The sequence below is a fragment of the Lichenostomus cassidix genome, chromosome 10 (genome assembly GCF_008360975.1).
Source record: "Lichenostomus cassidix isolate B80296 chromosome 10, HeHo_3.0, whole genome shotgun sequence".
In the NCBI taxonomy this organism is placed as follows: domain Eukaryota; kingdom Metazoa; phylum Chordata; class Aves; order Passeriformes; family Meliphagidae; genus Lichenostomus; species Lichenostomus cassidix.
The window spans coordinates 585,818-609,090 of record NC_139491.1 but is presented as its reverse complement, the minus strand read 5'-3'; the positions used below and the strand labels follow the sequence as shown (position 1 = coordinate 609,090).

The following is a 23,273-nucleotide window of genomic DNA, read 5'->3' as shown; positions in this document are numbered from 1 at the left end:
CTTAAGTAGCCAGCTGTGCTCTGGGAAAGATGCAATGGACTCCAAGACACAGAGAAGATTATGAGAGAGAAAGAGAGAGAAAGAAGCTGTAATTCAGAGATGAATCAGCATAAAAAAGGCACTTGATGCAAAGGAGCTGCAAAAGAACTGTGATACTTAAATCCCAGAATAGCTGGGGCTGGAAGGGCCCTCTGGAGATCCTCCAGGCCACCGCCCTGCACAGGCAGGTGACACAGGAACGTGTCCAGGTGGGGTTGGGATGTCTCCAGAGGAGGAGAACTCCACATCCTCCCTGGGCAGCTGTTCCAGTGCCCTGCCACCCTCATGGAAAGAAGTTCTTCCTCATGTTGAGGTGGAAGTCCTTGTGGTTTAGTTTGTGGCCATCACTCCTGTGATGCACCTGGGCACCACTGAACAGAGTCTGGCACCATCCTCTGACACCCCTTGGGGATGTTTGTGTGGATTGATGGGATCCCCTCTCTGTCTCCTCCAGACTAACCAGGCCCATTCCTGCAGTCCCTCCTCATTACAGAAATTCTCCAGACCCCTCATCATTTTGTGGCCTCCTGGACCCTCACCAGTAGCCCCTTGTCTTTCCTGGGCTGTGGAGCCCAGAACTGAACACAATACTCCAGATGTAGCCTCACTAGGGCAAAGCAGAGTAATCGCTCTGATGGAAACAGGAAAAAAAGCATGGAAGGCAAAGAAAAAAAAAGGCAGAGAAGGAGGAACATGGAACAATGCAGCTTCAGCACAGGAGCACAAGAGGGATGGTCCTGTTGATGGGCAGGGAAGGCAAAAGCAGCTGAAGCTGTCAGTACAGAATGGTTTCATCTCAAAATTTCAGAAGTAGCACTTTAATTCAGGGGTTTTCCCAAGTTGTGCTGTGTGATGCTGCACTCCTTCAGACAACATGGGGTTCAGCTGCAACCAGGACACAGCACTGAGCAGCAGTTTCACTTTTTAAATGCAGAAACTGGGGGGTGTTTTGTTTTGTTTTGCCAGTGACACTTGAAGTAGTAATAAATCGTCTTAAAAACCCGTAACACAATTGTACAAGCATTGAACTTTATTTAAGAGGTTCACTGAGCTGGCAAGGAGCAAACCTGACCCATTACTTCAGCCCAGCACCTGAGCACAGGGATGAATGAGTTCAATCATCCTCATCAGACCTGACAACCTGTGTCCACAGGAGCCCTTGGGGGAGCAGGGGGGGACAATCCCCTTTGTTCCCCCACTGCAGAGCAATGGAATCATCTCTGTCAATTCTGAAAGTGCTTGAACACGGAATACAGAAAAGAGTCTGACTTACAGATGTGATGGAGAAAACCAAACTGTGGGACATGGTGTGTGTTCAGGATCAAGGGATCAAACTGGAAATTAACTGGAGTGGCTGGACCTGGGATGGACACTCTGGGACAGCACACCAGCACCTACAGCATGTTTACCTGGGTAAGGGCTGGTCCTTCCATCGAGGGACTGACACAGCTGCTGGAGATGTGTCTCTCACACACACTTGCTCTCTTTAACACAAAGATTTCCTACAAGCTGCAAACTATTTTTATCTTACATACCTTTTAAATCAAGCTATTAGTTGAAACAACTTTTTTGGGATGTATCAAATTATTCAAGTCCTACTATAGACTTCCAGCTCTAGCTACAAGATGTGGTCACTGTACAGGAGTTCAATGGGATGTGGTGCTGGGCTGCAGTGAGGAAGGAGCAGTGACTGAACCGTTCAGTTCCCAGTCCCTCTGATGTTCCTCTCACCTGCTGTACAAAGCCCAGCACTCGGGAGCAGCCGTTCTGCCACACAGGTGGGACTGTAGAAAAGGAGTCCTTGGCTGTACATGGCTTCCACAGTGGCTTTGTTACATCAGATACAAACTGTACAAGTTCTCCAGGTTCCAAATGTTCTGAATGGCAGAAACAGTTCAGCCTGTGTTTATGGACTGGGTTTAAGTGTAAAGATTATTTCAGGTAAGGACCAGGCTGAGTAACGGGCTCCATGATGGGTTTAATACAACCTGCAATAGTACAAATATGTACATATGTACAGAGCGGGTCCAATTCACCTGCTGCTGAGCACGATCGGCACTTGATCCTCAGCTTCCTGGGAAGTAGGAAACACTGGAGTAAAACTGGTTCAGTGTTGCAGCACCTCAAGTTCCTGGGTTGAGCTCTCTGTGGCCAAGGCCTACAGCACCCCGTCACTGAGGTGGGACTTGCGGTAGTCCCCCAGGTCGTTCTGCAGGTCTCGCTCCTCATCATCTGCAATGACAGATTGTGATTAGATCACAATTCAAATACTCATCAGATCTGATGCAGTATCACTGAAAAGATATCAAAGTACAGTTGCCCAGGACATGCTGCTAGAGGGCACAGCACCAAGCTGGCCGGGCTGTGGTGGGATGGAGTCAGCAGGACAGGATGTGTGGCTGTGCTTCCAGCCCCGCTGTCAGTGCTCCAGGAGGGGATCTCTGCCTGCAGGGCAGCCCCACGTCATACTGCCTGGCTTCAGACACTGCAGCACTGACAGTCACACCAACTGCTGGGCTTTGAGACTGCCTGTCAAGTTTTCAAACTCCCCCACTAAAGCCCAACTCCTGTAGGAAGTCCCATTCCCAGAGCTGACACTGGACAGCTTCACAGAGGCTGGGAACCTCAGGGACTAGCACAGGGAAGTCACTGGGACCCTTCTAGACCAAAGGCCTTCTCCCCTCAAAAAGTAAAAAAAAGCTAAAATTTCTATTTTTTCCAGCTAATGAGCTTCTCCTGCATCCCAGAGCTATTCCTTTGTATCAGGAAAGACTCTTGTTCACAGCAAAGGAAATCCAAGTTGAGTTCACCTGTCTTCCACCAGCTGCTGAGCTGCCTGGAGCTCTCCACACCTTCACACTCACCACCCCAGGAGCCAGGCAGGGACCTAAGGGGCTCCTCCAGCAGCAAAAAGCTGGAGCTCACCTGCATGACACAGGTTTGTTCCATAACAAAGTGCCACCACAGCACCTGGACACCCTGCAGTTACTCCCCCTCCACCATCCAGCCACTGCTAACACACATTTTAGAAGCTGCCACTTTCAGCCATCCCCTTGCCCTTCAGCAGGTGCCTGAGGGAAGGAACCAGCCAGGCTGGGTGCTGCCCTGCCCCAAGGAACATCCCCCAAACTGGCTATTTTCCCTGGATAATTTCAATCTAAGCCCACACATTCCTAGAGGCAACAAAAACCACGTGGAATCCCATGGCTTTGTGGCACATGCCACGGGCTTTGTTCAGCCTGATGCAGAGCCGGCTGATGTTTTCTGACAGTTTTTAGACAGAGATTCTTTTTCCTTTTTTTCCCTCCCTAAACAATTATAACCACCCTCCCTCCAACCCCACAGTTCTGCCCTCTCCTGCCCTGCAGACAAATCAGTACAAACCCTGAAGCAGCCACTTTTTCTGGAATGCTGCCCCTGGAAGCACCACTGGCCACACTCAAATCGCAGCTCAAACCAATTCAACAAGTTATTAAGGAACAACAGAAGAATGCTTGGGAAATGTGGTTTGAGGTAGTAACACACTCTGCTCAGACCATGCCTTAGGAAGAAGCTTCCAGAAGTCAGACTTTAACCTTTACTACCAGCTATTAATGCAGCCTGTCTATACAGAGACACAGAGGGATTCATCAGGAAAAGGATCTTCCCCAAGTCCAAATTCCAAGTCACCAGAACAGGACCAAGCAGGGACCCCACCTGGATGGGAAATGGTTTTATGGGGTCACTGTCAGTCAGAGCTCTATTTTTTCAAAAGCCACTCACACTGCAAGTTACACAAGCATGTCTGTGTTTTTCCACCACTTACAGCTGGATCACACCCATCCTTTCCCAAATATTGGGGAATCGAGCTTTGAGGGATGTTGCCCTCATCACTCTTAACTGTTCATGGCACACCTGATGCCTGAGCCATCAGCTCCCCTGTGGAGGCCCCAGCAGCCAGTGACTCACAGAGCTCTGAGGGGCAGTGAGAGCTGTGTGGGACAGGGACAGGGTGCTGCATCCCTGCAGCACATGGCAGCCACCTAGGGTCAGGCTCTGCTCCTGGGGAACAAGGGACAGGACAAGAGGAAATGGCCTCAAGCTGTGCCAGGGGAGGTTCAGGTTGGATATTGGGAACATTTCTTCACAGAAAGGGTCGTCCAGAGCACACAGGCTGAGCGAGGCAGATGGCACCAGCCAGCACAGATTCAGCCACAGCTACAACTTCCAGAGCTGCAACCTGAAACCCAGGTTAGGAACTACTGCAGCGAGGAGCTGGGCAGCACCCACCACTGACTGAGGGGAACAGGACTAAACCATGAAACCCCCATGCACAGGACTGCTGGGCTTTGCAGGGCCCAGGGACACACAGGACATCCTGTGCTCCCCACCCACAACAGCCCAGCACCATCAGGAGCATGGCTCCCATGGCCCCAGCATGGACACAGATACTGTGCAGCCTCCAGCCTGCATGAGCAGCTGCCAGCCCAGGGACCACCCGCCAGAGGGACAGGCGTGACACACAACCCCCTGCAAGTTCTGAGGGCACAGGGCACAGAACAGGCTGCAGCTGGAGCAGCAGGCACTGCAGTTCATTAGTAAGTTAATTCATCACCACGGGTTCTGGTCCATCCCATTCTTTCACTTGTTCATGAGTTTCAGACTCCCAGCCCAGCCCAGCCTGCTGACAGTGCACTTAGCTGCATGCCCATAGAATCAGCTGCTTTTTACTGGCTTTGTCCATTCATTTTGCTTAGATGCCAATTAAATACAGTGTCTGAAAAACCTTCAGCTAAAAACTTAGTAACTTATGTAACTTATAGTATGAGGGTCAAAATCAGGGGGCCTGTAGGATTTTTGTCCCATTTCCTATTATTTCCCCCTCTTTATTTTGTACTTTCATTTAACTGGAAATTAAACTCCCTATGTTTACACAACACTCTCGCCCTGCAGACATGCAGTCCTGTCACACATATCCCCCTAACAGCTGGATGGAGAAGGCAGACAAGGCAGGCAGAGGCAAGCGAGGGAGGCGATGCAGGAGCTGCATGCAGGACAGGGAATAGCCATGCACACACAGTGTTAGGCAGCACTGGATCAGGAGCTCTGAGGTGGTTAGCAGGAACACCACAAGCCTGTTGAATCTGTGTATAATGCACAAAAGTGACACCTGGAATCACCACCTAAAGCCTCACTACACACCAGCTCCAGGCAGGTGTGACAAGAGCAGGAGTCAAACCATGACATTCCTCTATTTGACAATTTAGGAATGCCAAGGCCCAAAGGCATCCCAGCCAGGGGCCAGAGCTGGGGTTTGGGTAAAACCATGTCTGGAATTTAGAGTTTTGCTTTTCCTAGCAGGAATTCTATGCAACTGCAGTAAGCTGCCAGAACCCACTCACTCAAGACTGTTGCATCATTGCTGTCTCACAGAGAGTGAGACCAAATTTCAAGCTTGCTTGTTGTGTCTGAGCAATTTGTGATCAGCTAAACCAGCGAGGCTTTACACAAATTCAACAAGTAACTCAGCATGGATTTATCACAATGGGATGGAGGTAAGGCCCAAGCTCACCTTGGACGTCTTCTTCTCCACCATCACCATCCTCTTCCTCATTGTAAGCCAGCTCGGCCTGTTTGTCTGCCTCATACTCACCCACGTTCCCATCATCCCCATTATAATCTGCCAGTTTAGAACCCTGCTGTGGGTCCACAGGGGATTCATTCTCATCAAAGAACCGGCCTGTGGAGTAGGAAAGGAGTGAGTCAGCAGCAGAGAGGAAAGAGACAGGGAGATCCTATACGAGAGCAGATCTCAAGTGGAGGCAGTGGGAGTCTGTGGTAGTTCCAGCTGGAGAGAAAGGGGGGAGAAGGTAGAGAGCTTGGGCAAGGGTTGGACAAGGCTCATGGAGCACCTCCATGTGGGAAGAATGTGCTCCATCACCCAGCACTCGACCTGGAGACACCTGACTGTCCCACACTCCTCTCTCCACGGGCAAGGAGTTAGCATCCCACAGCTCCTCCTTGGACGGCCCACAGGAGTTTCCCAACACAAGGTTTCTCAAAAAGCACAAGAAGGGTTAGCACCCACTTTTGCCTAGGCTGGGCATTTTGCACACCCCAGAGCAATCCAACAGCGCTCAGGAGCCTGGCAGTGCCTGCAGGGTGTGTGCTGCTGGCACGGGAGGGAGCCCAGCAAGGCCTGCCCTCAGCTCAGAAACTCATCCAGCTGCCTTTACACTCTGCTTTCCTGTTAAGCTTTAACGGTTCTCAAAATGTCCCAAATCCAGTATTTTCATCTCCCAACAAAAAATTAAGGATAGTTTCAGATCCTGAAACAATGCACAAGAAAAACGGGAATTAGCTGGAAATACGTAATGAGCAGACAATCACCCAGGCACACGACGAGAGATTACTGGTGTGATGTCAGCTCAGAGCTGGTGTTTAATGGGATACAGGGAGATCTCTTCCAGCCCAGAGCTTGAGGGAAGCAGCTCTGAGTCTGCAGAGGTCACAGGCCTGAAGATTGTGTATAAATGAAAAAACAGGGATTAAAGTGTGATACAATCCTTACGCACTGAGCACCAAGGCTGCCGCGGAAGGTGGTGATTCCCAGTGGAGGCAACTAATGTAGAAGTAAAACTGGACAGATGTAAAAATGGACAGATGTAAAAGTGAAATTCCTCTCTAAAACAACGTGTATATAAAAACCAGTACAGAAGCAGTACTGTGGTGCTTCTCTGCATGGGGGAAAAAGCAGCAGAATTACACCTAGTGCTGCTTGAATGCAGAGAAACACCAGTTACAGGTATTCTCATAAAACAAGCAAGAAAAAAACCCCATGATCTGTTTAGAAATCCAAAGTTCCATACATTATTCATTGTCTGTTCATGTCTAATTGAGTGATCCTGGCTATTACTGTTGGTATTTTTGACACTGCATTATATACAAACCCCAGTAGGACAGTGGGCTTTGCACTTGTTAAACCCAAACTGAGCCACGGAAGACAACAGCATGAACCCAACTTCCAGCAAAAACAGCCTGTGGATACTTCAGAGATACTGTGACAAACAAGCACTGAATGAATTGAAGTTGACAGAAGGAAAAGTTACAGTGTGATGAAGAGATCCCGGGAAATGCAGCAGGCCCACACAGGCTGGTGAGCCCATCCTGTCCCACCACTGCCATGGCAGGGACACCTTCCACTATCCCAGGCTGCTCCAAGTCCCATCCAATCTCATCTTGGACACTTGCAGGGATCCAGGGGCAGCCACAGCTTCTCTGGGCACCCTGTGCCAAGATCTCACCTCCCTCACAGAGAAGAATTCCTTCCCAATATCCCATCCGTCCCCATCCTCTGGCAGTGGGAAGCCATTCCCCCTTGTCCTGTCACTCCAGGCCTTGTCCCAAGACCCTCTCCACCTCTCTTGGAGCCCCTTTAGGGACTCTAAGGTGTCCCTGCCCAGACTCTTCTCCAGGCTGAGCAGCCCCACCCCTGCACCCTCTGCTTCAAAGCTCTCAGTCACCAAAACCTGGCCAGGCACTTGCCCACGGCGGGAGCTGCAGAGCTGTGCCAGAGCTGGGCTCCTCCACACCAGGGGTAAGCTTGTCTCTAAGGGACCTTTCTGAACAGCCACTGCCCATCAGGACAGAAACCTTACACGAATCTGGATCAGCTATTTCTATTTGTGATAAACTCACACCTTCATTGCACCATTAAAACATACAATAGGAGTTATTCCAAATATGAAGGAGCCAAGAGAAGAGACTAACTGGGGACAATTCCTGACTCACGAGTACCCCCCGAGAGCCTACAATGGAGACATTTCCTTCACAGCTCCTGCATACACAACTACTCCCCCCAGCATTTCATCTGTGACCAGGGAAGAGAGACAATCTGCTAAAAACCCAACAACTGAAATGGGAAGTGCTCTCACTCCAGAAGCTTCTTCGAGAAGCTCCTTTGATAACATAACGAGCCTTGCACACCTCAGGGTACAGAGTGGAAGCCAGCCTGCCCAGGTTCCATGGTAATTTGTAATACACCTGTCCCTGCTCTGTCACAAAGTTCCATGCTCCAAAACATCCAAAGTTTTCCCAGTTTTGGCTGAATTCCTACCATATTGTCCAAAAGAGCATATTGAAGTCAAGTAATACAGTGAGCAACTTAGCATCCTGGACGTATCAAAGTCCTGACTTCGGCAATTTAAATGTGCAGTAATTTCCAAAAGCATCTTAAATCCTGATAAGGAATTTTTTTTTTTAATAACTGAATATACATGTGAAAAATAGCACATTAAAGTGTGTATTTTACCCACGAATATAGTATATTCCTTCCAAGGCTCCCTCTCCAAAGCCACCCTCTGCAATGGTCCCTGCTTTCCACACAGGCACTTAGACAGAAAATAAAGGGATTTTTTTAACATATTAAAGTGTGTGATATTGGCCAACTTACTTTGCTTAATCTTCTGCAAGTCACTAACTCGGCTCTTTGGGATTTTTATCTGGTCTGGCTCAATTTTGTGGTCTTTCTGGGTTTCCACATTTTCTTCAAAATTCAGGTGCTGGAGAGAATTTGGAGGGATCTGCTTGGCAGTGTCGGCGTTTCCATCACTGTCACTGGGCAAACCTAAAACGTTAACATGTGAAGTTATACTCAGAATTTTAGAGTGACAAGACTGGAACAAGCCACCTGTAGTGCAGGTATAACCCAATACTCTGACATTAAAGTGACTTGACCCGTGAGCATGAGGTTTATTTTCTACGGGTTTGTCTCCTTTCTAACTGCAATTCTTACAAACCCTTTCACTGCAGGATTTTAAATTCTCATGTCCTAAACCTTCCCCATGTCACCCTCAAGTGTGCTGTTCCCAGGGACAGGAACATTGGTTTATCTGACTGTGGCTACCAAGGGATCAACAACCAACCCCTGACGGGGTGGTGCAGTGGTAATTAATACCCTAAGGAGGAGCACTCATTTCAATTCAATTACTCTGTCCACTGGAGGAATCTTGAAGCACTTAACTTTGAAACTTCTAACTGAAATTTAGCTGCAATTGGTCACAAGGTTCAGACATTATTGGTGTGGAGGGTACAGGAAGAGATCATGCAACAGCAGCCCAAGTGCCTCAGCCAGGTAAGAACACAGCCTTGGATCCTGCAGAAATTTATCCTTGGTTTTCTTCTTGTAACCAAAATATTGCCTTGGCACCTGCTAACAGGAATTTTACCTGGTGCCAGGTTTGGAGCGTGGGGCTGTTCAGTTGGAAGATTCATAATAGACTGATGACCTTCATTTTTAGGAGCTGAAATAAGTGGCTTCTTTAAAGCTGAAACAAAACACAGGGACAAAAGCATTAACACGAAACAAACACACTGTTTACCTGGTCTTCCTCTAACAATCCTGCAAACTTCTATTTTTTTTATAGTTTTCTTAATGGAAATATAAAAGATGAGATTTCAGGAGGGGCATTATCCAAAACATTCCGGTTTGAGAATTCAAACCTCTAAAGCACAGCAGAAATGATGTGATTTTACACCCCACTCGAATTTTATTACCACAGAGAGATTTTAAAAGTCTGCACTCACTATGAACCACATGGTGTTCACACACAACATGTACATCACCAAGACCCAAATGTGAAAGAATGAAGAGTATTTCTCCTAACCAGTGGGAGTATCTTCAGCTTTAGCAGGGCCATTATCTTCTATTTCAGGCATGCCTGCATCTCCTCCTGGTTTGATTTTCTCTGCAAGACAAGAAAAGGATATTCTGCCTTACTAACCTTTCAGTCTGAACAGTGAATTTCCCTCTTGTGGAAGGGTCTAACTTAGAACAATCATTGCAGCTAATAGAGTTAGCTGAGCCAAACAATTCCTTCTTCTCCTTCAGAGAAATGCACAGTCTGGAGGCTGGCAGAGGATGCAACACAACTGGCCTATTCTCTATCACTTCCAAATGCCCAAGAAAGGGCATATTCATTTCCAAATGCCCAAGAAAGGAAATACCTTTGCCATGTTCTGAAGGCTCCTCTTTATCTTCCACCTCTGCAGCTGTCTCAGGTACTGCCTGGTCACCATTGCTGGGGCTGACTGAGGTGTCTTTACTGGACTGAATTTTTTGTGTGGCCTGTTAGAACAAATAAGGAGACAACATTAAACACCTCCCTGGAAATTACAAAACTAACATCCTCAAATTCAAGATTACTTTGGGTAAGCAAAACTGCATTTTTGACTTCAAAGATCACCAAAGCAAAGAGCAGAGGTCTCTATGCACAAAGCTGGACCCTGGGGGTTTGGACACACAAGTGGACAGAAAATGTTCAACAGAGAACAGCTGCAGGACATTTCTACTGCCATACACAGGGGTTAAGAAAAATACAAACAGGTTAAGGTAACATCAGCCTTAACCCTCAGGTCAGAGCCTTGAAACAATTCTAGACTGTAAGAGAAGATGTGACTGAAGTCTGCTCTCAGTCTGCCCTATTAGTTGAGATGTTTATAGACAAAGTAAGGAAACAAAATTTTAAGCATGTTTGCAGGAAAGAGGCCCAAATTCTACTGGCAGCCTGGTTCCTGTAATCACCCCCTTGATACCATTCCAATACCATCACAATTTGCATCACATTAGCACCTCGAGGCCTCAGCAGAGCTCAGGCTCCCTCTGCAATAACCTGTGCAAGGTTGTGAGAACACAGATCCCACCCTGGAGAGCTGAACAGCAATATCCATGTTACAGGCAAGGACTGAAATCCTCAGCAATGATATCATGGAGGAAGGCTGGAGCAGAGCAAAGAATTTGGCCTCAGCTTTGAGCTCAGTCCACTGGGTGAGACAATATGCAAAATCTCTTACACTAACACCCACTTAGGGCTGCTCAGGGGAATACTGAACACAAAGTTAGGGAAGAAATGCCCCAGGCTTTCACATCTCTGAGACAAACAGCAGCCTTTGGGCTGTTCTCATTCAACACAAACTTTCTTGGCATTACCTTTTGTTCCCGTGCAATTTGGTCCATTAATTTCTTGATGTTCTCTTCATGCTGCAATCTCATTTCCTTGATCTGCTGCCCACACTGCAGGCTTGAGGAGAAACACACCATTAGTTACACTTCATTTGTTGGATCTGCTCTCCTACAAATAAAATAAGGGAAAAAATATGAAGTGGCACAAAAAGCCAAACCTGAGATATAACTAGAATAGTCTGTCCAAAAAGCCTGATGCTGGCATGTGTATGGAGTGGGAATGGACTGAATACAGAAAGAAAGCAGAACTGGAAAAAATAGGCACAGAGCAGAAAAAAAAAGGTAAAATAAACAGAATGGCCTTGAATATACTTCCTCCAGAAGCTGGAATGCAACCAAAAGGTCAAGCTCCACAGTTAATCTGTCCACAAATATTAATTCCACTGGGAAAGCAATGTGTCTCCCCTGGCTGTCAACGGAGAAGGTGCACGACTTCCACTATCAGTTACTGCTCCCAACTCAAATAACACAATCTGAATACACAGCCAGCTGTCCCAACTTCCCCAACAAGCCACAGCCTCAGCCCAATCACCAAAACTCCCATGTCCCTTAAACGCTCAACACAGCACAGAAACAACACTTTGTGTCTGTGAAAGTTTCAAACACTTTCCCAAGTGTTAAGTCTTCCTCACTCCTCAAAGCTGCAGGAGTATTTGCTCTCCCTGCTTCTCCATAATCAAGTTAAAAGGCTGAAGTCAACTTAAAATTTCAATCTACACAAGGTGCTTTCAGCTTCAGTCAAAAAAAATGAAATTACACTGCTAGAAATGCAGCAATTAACAATGCTGGTGACACAGGACTGTATCCTTTAAACTCTTTCACGTCTGTGAACTAAATCTCCATGTAATAAAAAATACATTGACTTAAAAATGCAGAACAGTTCCATTAAGTCAAGATTTTCCTTAGCTCCTATCTCACACTGGGGGAAGGACTACAACACCACAAAGAAATAGAACTTGAAAGTCAAACAGCTCAGGTGCATCGCCAAGTGAGGATTGCTCACACTCGCATTTGAGGATTAGCAGACACAAGAGTAATTAGCACTCTTTAGTAAATACAGGTCTCCATCACACACCAACCTGCAGCTACCAACACTCCTGAGGACATACCTGTCATATTCCAGCCTCCTTGTCAGGTACGTGTTGTTCTTCTTGTACTCGTGCAGCTGATCCTCCTGGCGGATGAATTCCTGCCGCAGCTCTGCCAGTTGTTCTACGGCAAAAAGCAAAAATCAACACAAATACAGAAAGATAAGAAAAAATGCCCCATAGCAGACACAATTTCAAATATTGCTAAATAAGTAAGAAATTGCTCAAATCTCGTGTCTAGACATAAAGATTCTTAAACCAATTTGAAGATGCCACTTTACTCATGTATGCTAGATGGCAGCATGAATTAGACACAAGTTCTTCTGATACTATGCCAATCCCCCTAAATGTTTCTTTACCTTTGCATTTAGAAGCCTTGCACAATGCTGTTTCATTTATCTGTTGGAAATCTTAATTTCCTGAAAGATTCTGTCACTCCGAGTAACACAGAAGTGCTGCCAGGTTACTTCAAGGCAGGATGTTCAAACACTGTCTGCAGTAAGTGCACAGGAGGCACCTTCCCGCTGTCCAGAAAGCCAACATGGATTTCCTGCCTTCACAACTGCTCTAGAAGTTCTCCCTCTCCTCAGGCTACAAGTAATGAAGCTCTCTACTATTTTAAGCTGCAGGTACACTGATACAGGCAGAAACCACGCGTGTTGTGTACAGGCATGTTCACATCTGACCATGTTCTGGCTCACTCTGAAGTACAGCAACACCACAGGCATTAGAATCATGTCTGTACAGAACTTCAGAGATGTTTCCTGCACCTTTGCTAACCCAGCATAACCATCACAGTGTTTCTGATCAAGCTCTACTAATCTGTGTATTTGGTCATGGAAATGATTCTACTGTCTTGTAAGTCAACAGTGACAGAACACATGCTCTCTCTGCAGCAAAGTGAGTGAGAGCCAACTCTGCACTTACCCACACCGGGTAACAAACAAATACAATGAGATTTCACATTATTGGATATTCCAGCATCACCAGATCCTTCATTTAAACTGCATTCTGCAGCACCTGGGCAGTTAAAATGCACAACTTCAGCCTGCCAAATGAGTTTGGCCATGCAGCCCTCACCCTTTAGACGATGTATGTCTGCCATCTGATAGGAGATGTTGTTCTGCAGCTTCATCTGGAAGGAAGAAAAGGTTGGATAAATACAGGTGACCAGCAGGTTGGGAGGGTTTGGGCTGTGAAGACTCAGGTGTGTCTGTTTGCTCTGCAAATCCAATGTATGGACAGGATTATCAGTGACGTGCACGAAGTTCCTGTAAATCTAAGCACTGTGTATTTAGTGATCTGTAAGTGACATCACCAAACTAAACACTGTGTTCAGGCTTTGCTAACGAGAGCTTAAATTTTAATGCCAGAACATATTTCTATCAAAAGAGTAGATTGTCTGGACTAAAATAAACATGCTGCATCCTGATACTGCAGGAGGGACTGTAAACAGCCAATGTCAAAACACAGGTGGATAAAACTAAGCACAGCATCAACAGCAAAACAAATTGTTACCTAAGGTATATCATATATAGAATTGTTATATTTAAATAAATTTTTTGTGTGTTGCTGTCTAACATCCTAACACACATTTTATTTTGAGAGGGAATCTCACACCAGTAAACTTCTACAACAGCTTTTAATTTTGCATTTTGAGTCAGGAAAAAACCAGTTAGAAAAAGTAAGAAATGCATGTATACAAAGTCTTGAAGAAAAGATGCTTTGTCTTGTTGTTACATAAAGACAAAAAGCAGCAGGAATGAAGAGAAAGATCTGTGTGTGGAATATCTTGAGAAAGTCGTTAAAAATCCCCTACTGCCCTCAGGCACCTCGGGTGCTATGCTGTGCTGCTTTCCTTGCAGTTCCACGGTGATACAAAGGGTAACTGCAGGAAGGAGCTCAGCAGGGCTGTCACACGGGGGTGACAAGGTCAGCATCACCTCTGGGAACAGCACGCTGCAGTGCCAACACAGCCACTCGGCCAGGACACACAGGGACAGGGACACACAGACACACACCTAGACACAGGGGCTGTTTCAGTTCCCCCCCAGCTCCTGAAGTGTCTGAGTCAGTCCCCTCCATTTCCTGTCAAGAAAACCCAAAACACATCTGCCCTGACTTGAGGACTTCCTCCCCCCACCTGTGCCTTCCCTTTTATCAAATTATTCCTTCTTTAAATATATTTCCCATCGTGTTTTTGTTGTTACAGGAGGCACTCTGACCAGGCTGATCCATTTGCCCCGTGTGGGTATGATCAGGCATTCCTGACTTGGAACTCCAGCCATGCAGGAACTGCAGAGATGGTGCTTTTCTGCAGCACACAGTGTACACAGGGCACACATCGACAGCTCCTGGCACACAACAGAGTTTTTGGGCAGCAGTTCTTGGGCAGCAGAGCTTTTGTGCCAGCCTGCAGGATCCTGGCTCATCCCTGGCACACAGGAATGCAGGCAAATCCTATTCCATGCTCAGAAAAAAAGCCAAGAGGGTCCTGGGGTGTGCAGAGACACCACCATAGCTCCCACTTATGACAGGACACAGTGCTGCTTCACAAGGCTTTTCCTAAAGAAAGAAAGCAAGCAGAACTGGAAAATTAGGGATAGAGCAGAAAACCCCAATAAAATAAACACAGTGACCTTGAACATATTTCTTCCAAGCCCTGGAACATAACCGAAAAGTCCAGCTCCACAGTTAGTCTGTCAGCATTTATTAATTCCACCAGGAATGTGATCTTTCGGTAACCTGAGCCCCCTGAGCACAGTGCTCTGAAATAGGGACAAAACTACTCCACCAGGGACACTCAAGGAGCCTCCTGGCATGTCAGAGCCAGGTTTGCCTTCTGCTCTCCCCACCGAGCCATTCAAGGCGCCCTTAAAGGATGTACAAAGCAAGATGCCATCAGTGACAGCCTGGGTTGGACTTGCAAAGTCCTGAGCAGGAGCTGCATGGGAACGTGCAGCACTTTTATCACACAATCTTTCATTTTGGTGATTTTGTGTTTCAGAGAGAAGTGACAGAATTTATATCCAAACCAGCTCAGCTGACATCAAACGTCCCTCATCTGAAAGACAGAAAAGGAAGAAGCTCTTTTATGATTCATGAGATCTGTTCCACCTACACATGTAAAACCCACACTCCGTGAGCCATGGCACAGGTCCAGCTCTTCCTGGGCCATCTCCTCCTTCAGTCTAGACCTGCTTGTACTGCTGAGCTCTCAGGGGCTCCTCAGAGCTTTTCCAAGCATTTTGGATGGAAAAACTAAACCCTCTATAGCCCAATGAGCCCTGCACAGGAAAAAACCAGCAGAAATCCTGTGCATGGACATGTGGCAACCCTCCAATGCTGTCTGAGTTGTGAGTCTTACCATATAACAACTCCACATTGCTGCTGTCAAGCAACAGCTTTGCAAACTCGGGAGTTAGCAAGTTTTGGCAACAAAGAACAGACCCAGCTGCTCCTGGGGATGTTTGACTAAACAGCTTCATCCCAAGCATTTCTGGGCAGCAGGTAAGGGCAGGGCTGTGCTCCACACCTGGCATGGCCAGCAGCAGGTATGGAATGAGAGGTGCTCCCTGCACGCTGGGCAGCTGCCACCTAGAACCTCTCCACCACGTATTCCTGCCAGCCATGCATTTTACTGCACTTACTGCAAACGGACGTGCAAAGCTGCGGAAAAACCCCAAAACCTAATGGCATGCTGCAAAAAAAACCCCATGGAATACTCAGGAAGTTGATGCAGTACCTGCCCAAATTCCAGGGCAGGCATTACTCCTGTTTGCCTCTCACAGGGAGCTGCAAAAGAGAACTCCTTGCTTGTTCCAAGGTCCGACAGAACCTCAGGAGCTCACCACAGGGGGACAGGAGAGGAGAATTCCCAAGAATGCATGCTTTTTCTGTTTCTTTTTAAACACAAGACACAAGTGCAGGCCTTCTCACATTTGCTCCCAAGAGCAAACACCACCCTATCTAATGTGAGCCCTGGTGCAGAGTGACAGGCTCATCCCACAAGCAGGGACAGAGGGGAGAGCCAAGGATTTGGCCTTGACTCCAGAGATCCCTGAGCCACGAGGAAGCTGCTGCAGAAAGGAATTGCCTCAGCACTGGGAAAGGCACTTGATTTATGTGACCACAAGGCAAAGAACCTCAGCTGAGGACAAAGGAGCACAAAGCAGAACTGACATTGACAACCACCAGAGCAGAATCTTCAAATGAGTTTTCCACCAAATGAGCCTGAATTTGTTGTGATCACTCGATGCCAGTGTTGGGGTTTAATTTCAGCTCCTGCATTTCACAAACTGACTAAGATCACAGGTAAGGAGCATTTTGGTCAAACAGGCTTTGCAAATTCTATTTTGAAAGGAAAAAAATTATCATTCAAGCTTTTTTTGGTCAGACGCTTTATATCTACTACTGTTTCCTTGTGACAGGCATTCATTCTCTAGAACAAAGCTTTATTCTCTACTCCCAGAGAAGAAATAGTTACTTAAGCACAGTCAGTTAAATGGTTTTAGAAAAAAAACCAAATATCGTTGCCACTGAGAAAATACAGTGGCTTACGTGGGAGAACAAAAGGCCAGCAACTGGTTTTTGATAAAATCCTGCTATTCTGGCCTCTTAGGGCACTCTGAACATTTTGAACACAAGAGAGAGGATGCTCAAGAGCTACGAGCTCACATGGCCTTAACTGGCACCTTCTGGAACAAAGAAGGAAGACACACAGGGCACACACTGCAGGCAATTAACAATAAATTTAATTTGGGAGGTTTACTAGGCACATTTCTCCTGCTGCCCTGTGCAGTGTCACACTCAGATCTCTGGGAACACCACAGTGGTGGGCAGGCAGGGGCAGCCCAGCAGCACCTCTTTGTACCCCATGCATCTGAGGAGGCCCAGTGACCAGTGCTGCACCCCCTGACTTAGACCCCAATCTTCTCCCCTGGTGTCCTACAGGAACACATCACAGATTTTTAAAAATTAAAAAAAAAAAAAAGATCTTGCATTAAAATCACACCTCGCCATGCAGCCCAGTAAGTGATCACAGAATCCCTGAGGCTGGAAAAGCACCCCCAGACCATCGAGTCCCAGCTGTGGCCAATCCCCACCTTGTCACCAGCCCAGAGCCCTGAGTGCCACGTCAAGGCCTTCCAGTCCTTCCTTGGACACCTCCAGGGATGGGGACTCCACCACCTCCCTGGGCAGCTCCAAAGCCTGACCACCCTTTCCAGGAAGAAATCCTTCCTGAATTGTTCTCGGTATCTTATCTGAATCCTGCCAGGGGAGTTTTACACCCACAGGCAGTTACACTAACACACCAAACAAGCTGACTGTCCTTTTGCAGACAGAAGGGGAAGTATCTTGGCTAAACCCCAAATGCTTTACAATCACTGAATCACTGAGGCTGGAAAACACCTTAAAGATCATGGAATCCATTTCATATCCAATTGGACATTTTATTTCAATCTCAGGAAAAATAAAAATAGAAATTAAAAATATGTTTGCTGAACACACAAAAGGCTTAATTTTACTGGTTCAGCAGGAAACTTTAATACAAAGTTAATCAGTTTGAAGGAGACTAACTCTGGAATAGAGCATGTACATATTCAGCTTTTTCTGTGACAATTAAATGCATTTTCTGAGGCTGCTTATTGAATATGCGATAAGAAAGGGCCAGAAAAACAAACCTAGCTAGCAATAACCCTGGAGAGTGTGACATTTCCATAAATCCTACTGTGAGAACAGCGTTCAATGAGCAGAGTGATGACCTGCATGCTAATACAGCCCGCATGGCCCCTGAGCAGGACTTGTGCTGAGCCCTGTGCAGTGCCCAGTCCAGGACGGTTATGAAAGCGGAACAGTGAAAGTTGAGGCATTCACTCATCTTCCACAACAAATGAAATCCCCAGGCCACCCCCACTGAAAGGGCCAGATGAATTTTCTATGAGCTTGGCTTCTCCAAGCCAAGGAAAATGACACGTTAGTCAGCAGCAGGGCTGCTTTGTTTTCTTTCCCAAAGTACATGCTGGCAGCATAAAAATCAGAGTGTGCTGTACCAGGCATTCCAAGAGGCAAGCTCAGGGTGCTACTGAACACCACACTGGTTTAATTTCCCTTGAAACTGTAGTTTTACGGTTGTGTCTGCCTTTTTGACTGATCACAAAAGATCAAGTAATCTCAGCAGAAAGCTAAAAATAAATTTGAAACAGCCGTCTGGAAACGAGTGATCTCTCGGGATTTTCATTGTTCACACACACACACACACTCTGGACATCTTCAGCTCTTCCTGGGGACGTTTCCAAAAACCTGAGTGCACTGCAGCTGTCCCAGCAGCACCAAACCTGCGCCTCGGGGCCTTGATTCACTCCCGGACTGCAGAGGCTGAGGGAACACCTTGGGCAGGCGAGAACTAACAGTGTCCCGGGCGAGCAGCCCTGCAAAGCCCTGCAGGGCACCGCGACCCCCCGCCGCCCCTGCCCTTACCTTGCCGTCCTCGCACCTCTTCACCTGGCCGTCCCTGGCCTGCAGCTGGCTGCTCAGGTGGCTGTAGTCCGCCTCCTTCTGCTCCAGCTGCTTCCTGTGCGAGTCCACCTTGCCCAGGAGGTCGGAGTTGCGCCGCTCCAGGCGGCCCCGAGCCACCTCGGTGCGCTGGGCCTGGCTCTGCAGCTCGGCCAGCTCCTCCCGCAGCAGGGCCTGGCGGGACGCCGCGTTCCAGCAGTGGAAGGCGAGCACGGCGATCACCGCCAGCAGCGCCACGAGCACCAGCGAGGGCAGGCGGCCGCCCCGGCGGTTCGCCCCGAACCCCACCATGGGGAGGCCGAGGGCTGCAGGGGCAGCGGGGAGAGAGCTCAGGGGGGCCTGAGGGTGCGGGGGTGCGAGGGGAAGGGGTGACCGGAGGGGGATGAGGGAATGAGCCGGGGGGACTAAGGGGTCCCTGGGGAGGGGGGTGCGGTGGGGGGGCTGAGGGAAGGGAAGAGGCCCTGAGGGCGGCTGGGTAGGGGAGCCGGGAGAGAATGGCGGGAGCGCAGAGCCCGAGGGGAGCGGGCGGTGCCGGCAGGGCTGTGCCGGTGCCGCTCCCGGCCGAGCCGCCGCCGCCGGGCCGTGAGGGAGCGACCGACCCACCGGCCGAGCCGCCACCGCGGCGCCCCGCCTGCCGCCCGCCCCGGCCGCCTCTCGCGAGAGGAGCCCGCCGAGCTCTCGCGACAGCCGGGCCAGCCTGCCTGAGGGAGGGCGGGCAGTGCCGGGGCTGCGCGGGGAGGAGGAGTGCGGGAGTCGCGCTAAAGGACATTGAAAACCTCCCCGTGTCGCCCTCTGCCATGCCCAGGGACACTGTCCACTGTCACAGCCCCGTCCAGCCTGGCCTTGGACACTGCCAGGGATCCAGGGGTAGCCACAGCTTCTCTGGGCACCCTGTGCCAGGGCCTCCCCACCCTCACAGCCAACAATTCCTTCCCAGTATCGCGTCCATCCCTGCCCTCTGGCAGTGGGAAGCCATTGCCTGTGTCCTGTCCCTCTATCCCGTGTCCCCAGTCCCTGTCCAGCTCTCCTGGAGCCCCTTTAGGTGGTGGCAGGGCTCTGAGGTCTCCCTGGATCCTTCTCTCCAGATGAACATTCCCAGCTCTCCAGCCTGGCTCGGAGCAGAGCAGCTCTGAGGAACACCGTGAGCTCCTCAGCCCCACACCTCAGGTATTCCCTCACCGAACAGAGCGTGTCCTCGGAGTGAAGGGATGGGTGAATAATTTGTTTTATAAGAAACACTCAGATAACGCATTTTTTCCTGGGCAGATTCCCTAACACCCCGTTAATGTCACCGTGCCGCTGGTTCTCCGGGGGCACATGGGACACCGGGCTGGGCTGGAAGGTGGAACCAACTGCAGCTGCTCCCTCGGTGTGAGGGAGATCACAGCACAGCCAGCCTGTGTTCACCCACAAACCTGGGCTTGGGTTTACGGGCTGTGATGGGATTTAGCAGCAGTTCTGCTGCACTGCTGTGGCCAAGCACCTCAGGCAGCAGTTTCACAGCGAGTTCCTGGGCACAGTCCAAGTCCCTCCGGCTGCAAATGGTGTGGGGAGGATGTGGGACAAATGGAAGATCAGCTTTCCTCCTAAAAGAAGCAAAAAGAGCGATATTTGAGAAATAAAGTATAAAATACCTTCCTGAGACACAGCATACATTGTGCAGAATGTCAGCTCTGACAGTGGTGTCACAGCTTTGTCTTTCCCACCTGATTCTGTACTTTACATAGCAATATTTGCACTTTAGCACTTCAATTGCTGCTACACTGACAGCCCATTAATTTGCCATCCTGCTCTCTGCAGATGGCAGTGCAGATTCACATTCCAAATCCAGCGCTGCAAATTTTCCTCCTTGTGAAGCTGGATAGTTCCAGGGTTTGTCTGCCCTGTTCAGCTTGTTCCTTCTGGCTGCACTTACTCTGTGCTAACCTGACCGCTGTGAGCCAGGAAATGTTTGTCTAAATGATGGAAACACAATATGAATGTGACAGGTTTGAGCTCAGAACTATACCTGGGTTTATTTTGTTTAATTTATACCTGGGTTTTACACACTTTGGTTTTGTACCAACCTTTAAGAGTCAGCTCAAAAATCTCTCCACACTGTGCTCAGTGGTGTTTCCCCCTCTCCTGTTTCAGCTGTTCTTGTTGGAATTTGTTTGATTTCCCAGCTCCTCAGAGTTCAAGGTCAGACCTGGCCCCTGCACATTTTTTGTGGTTTCCTTTGCATATCTCGGAACTGAGGCAATACCAAGGAGTTTTCTTTTTCCAATTAATTTGCCATTTAATTTCATCTGTGTTCCACTCCCTGTGATCTGTCCTAGTCTGTTCTTTTCCTGGTTGGAAAGGTGATCTTGGCTGATCCTTGGCTTCTTTGCCCACAGTCTAATGAGAATGGGCAGATCACTGCCTGGAGCACTTGTGTTTTTTCATCCTGAAACACAGACCAAGCACAAGAAATCTTAATCCCTCTACCTACCATGGAGAAACTGAAAGATCCAAAGAAAAAAATTTATTTGAACCTTCCAGATCTTTCTGTGCATCTTTTCCATTTGTCTGCCACTAACCAGATTAATATGCACAATGGTTATTTAACAAAAGAATAGTAATAAAGCAGCAAACTCTTATATTCATTAAGATAATCAAGAAGCAACACAGCCAGCATTTATGGACTTTTTTCTACATCACAGAGAAGAAAAACTGATGTAATTGAATGACTTTTCTATTAGCATTACCGGGATGCCATAAAAATGTGCAGAGTTTTGATAATATAAAATTACAGTGGTTCTGGAAAGGTGTTAACATTTTCCAAGGAAGAATGGTCAGAACTGGTGGTGCTGCAGAAGACTGTAAGCAGCAGCATGAGAGCCTTTATCAGGGAGAAAATACACTCAGGAACCTCAAAAACTGCTGGTTCAACCCTTGTGCTGTTACAGCCTAGGACACAGCATCCTTGCTGATGAACTCCATCACATACATTCCACTTTGCAAAAGAATTGCTGATTATTTGCTTCTCTTTTTTTTTCCTGCTGTGAAGTTGGAAAGTTTAGGAGCCCTGCATGTGGTATTTTTAGAACCAGTGTTGTATTGTTACTGCCATGGCACTTTTATCAGTTAAAGCAATAAAAAATCTGAGTCGTAGCTCCAGCCAAGTATTCTGATCCCTTCAGAATCCAGAGCAGGTTTTTAAATGAAAGATAAATTTAGCCATATTTATTTTTGTGCATAATTTAACTCAAAGCTAAGAAGACAGTCTGATTTAATAATCTATTCAGCATTACAGAAAATTGGTGATTTTAAAATACTCTGATTAAAGATTCTAGGATCCTATTCCCTTCCACTGTAGCAGAATAAACCTTTTTTTAAATGTATTACAAATCTGTGGTTTTTGCAAACATTCTGAACACAGAACTCAAATTATCCCAGACTTTTAGCATATCCTTAAAAACTGATTAACATACTCCATCTGTTGGTATGCCAAGCAACTGTCCAAATGAGCAGCATTTCCATGGAGATTTGTAAAACTACAGTTAAAGTAGGGAAACAGCTCTAGCAGGGGGATGGCTCTGGAGGGGTGTTTTATTGGGATGTGATTGTTGCAGCTGGGGGTTGATGCTTAAAGCACTATTGTCCTGCCAAGTGTGCAGCACCTCCTCACATCAGAGCTGTGTCTGTGGACACCTTGGGTGCTCATTTGCAGGAAGAGCAGCAAAAATTATTCCTTTCCATTTCAGCATATTCGATAGATACCCACGAGTGGCCCCCAGTGCTCTGGTCTGGTTCAGCATCTCTCTCCCATCTCTAATAAAGCATCTCTTTCCCTTCTCTAGTAAAGTGTAACTTGGGCTGCAGAAGCCAGTTAAGGCCCATTGACTTCTGAGGAAAATGTTTGCTGTATCTCTGAAGGGTGAAGATGGCACTCGAGCAGCTGGAGGAGTTGAATGGAATCAGAACTGGAGTTTAGAGCTGAAATGGGGTTATGTTTATTTATGGACACCTGAGGTTTGGAAATCTTTCTCAGAATAAGTGCTTTGGTGTGAGGTATCAGAATCAATCTCTTTGAACATGTTGCTTTGTGAAAACAAACCCAGGAGCATCTGGGATTGACTCACCGAATGCCAGCCCAAAGAGCAGCCCTGTATCCAGGGAATTGGGATTGGCCTGAAGCTGTGTCCCAGGCCGGGAGCAGGGAGCACATCTGTTCCTGGAAGCAGCTGGGGAGGCTCGGTGCAGTTTGGCATTTTGGAAAAAGGTGCTTTCTCTCAATAGTGTTCCACAGAAAGTTTGTTTTCATTTTTAATAGCAGCTCCAAGGGGCTGGTGGAATTCCTGTAACAGCAAATGACATTTCCAGCAAGGATAAAACCACAGCTGCTGGCAGGAGCTCCCATAGGTTATTGTGCATAATCACTGAAAAGGCAAAGCATTGATTTTGGAGTGATTTTTGCAGGGAAGTGTCTGTGAGGGAATGAAGAGTGAATGGTGCACTGGGGATGGTTTTGTGGTGAGCTTGAGGGAGGAGCTGAGGGCTCAGAGCTCCCAGAGCTCCTGGGGATGCAAACCAAGCTGGGCATGCTCAGAGCAGGTGTAGGGGGATCAAAATGCCCCTTTTCACTCCTACAGGAGTGGCTGCAGGAA

At 47.7% G+C, this 23,273-nt stretch overlaps 1 protein-coding gene across 1 annotated transcript; it reads right to left on the bottom strand.

Annotated features, from left to right (window-relative positions):
* Window positions 1-1,049: 1,049 nt before the first annotated feature.
* On the bottom strand, window positions 1,050-19,298 carry GOLM2 (golgi membrane protein 2). The gene is made up of 10 exons (XM_085070194.1): window positions 18,607-19,298; window positions 13,207-13,261; window positions 12,148-12,250; window positions 11,006-11,096; window positions 10,024-10,144; window positions 9,684-9,764; window positions 9,246-9,344; window positions 8,471-8,644; window positions 5,591-5,758; window positions 1,050-2,271 (listed from the first exon to the last, which is right to left on the bottom strand). The coding sequence occupies exons 1-10, from the start codon at window positions 18,931-18,933 to the stop codon at window positions 2,198-2,200; spliced, it is 1,293 nt and encodes a 430-aa protein (XP_084926320.1). The 5' UTR covers window positions 18,934-19,298; the 3' UTR covers window positions 1,050-2,197.
* Window positions 19,299-23,273: the final 3,975 nt, after the last annotated feature.

Coding starts and splice junctions, on each gene's coding strand:
- GOLM2 (XM_085070194.1), bottom strand. CDS start 18,933: ATGGTGGGGTTCGGGGCGAACCGCCGGGGCGGCCGCCTGCCCTCGCTG. Junction 8,645..9,245: donor CGCTCCAAACCTGGCACCAG/GTAAAATTCCTG, acceptor TTAACGTTTTAG/GTTTGCCCAGTGACAGTGAT. Junction 2,272..5,590: donor TGGAGAAGAAGACGTCCAAG/GTGAGCTTGGGC, acceptor CTGTCATTGCAG/ATGATGAGGAGCGAGACCTG.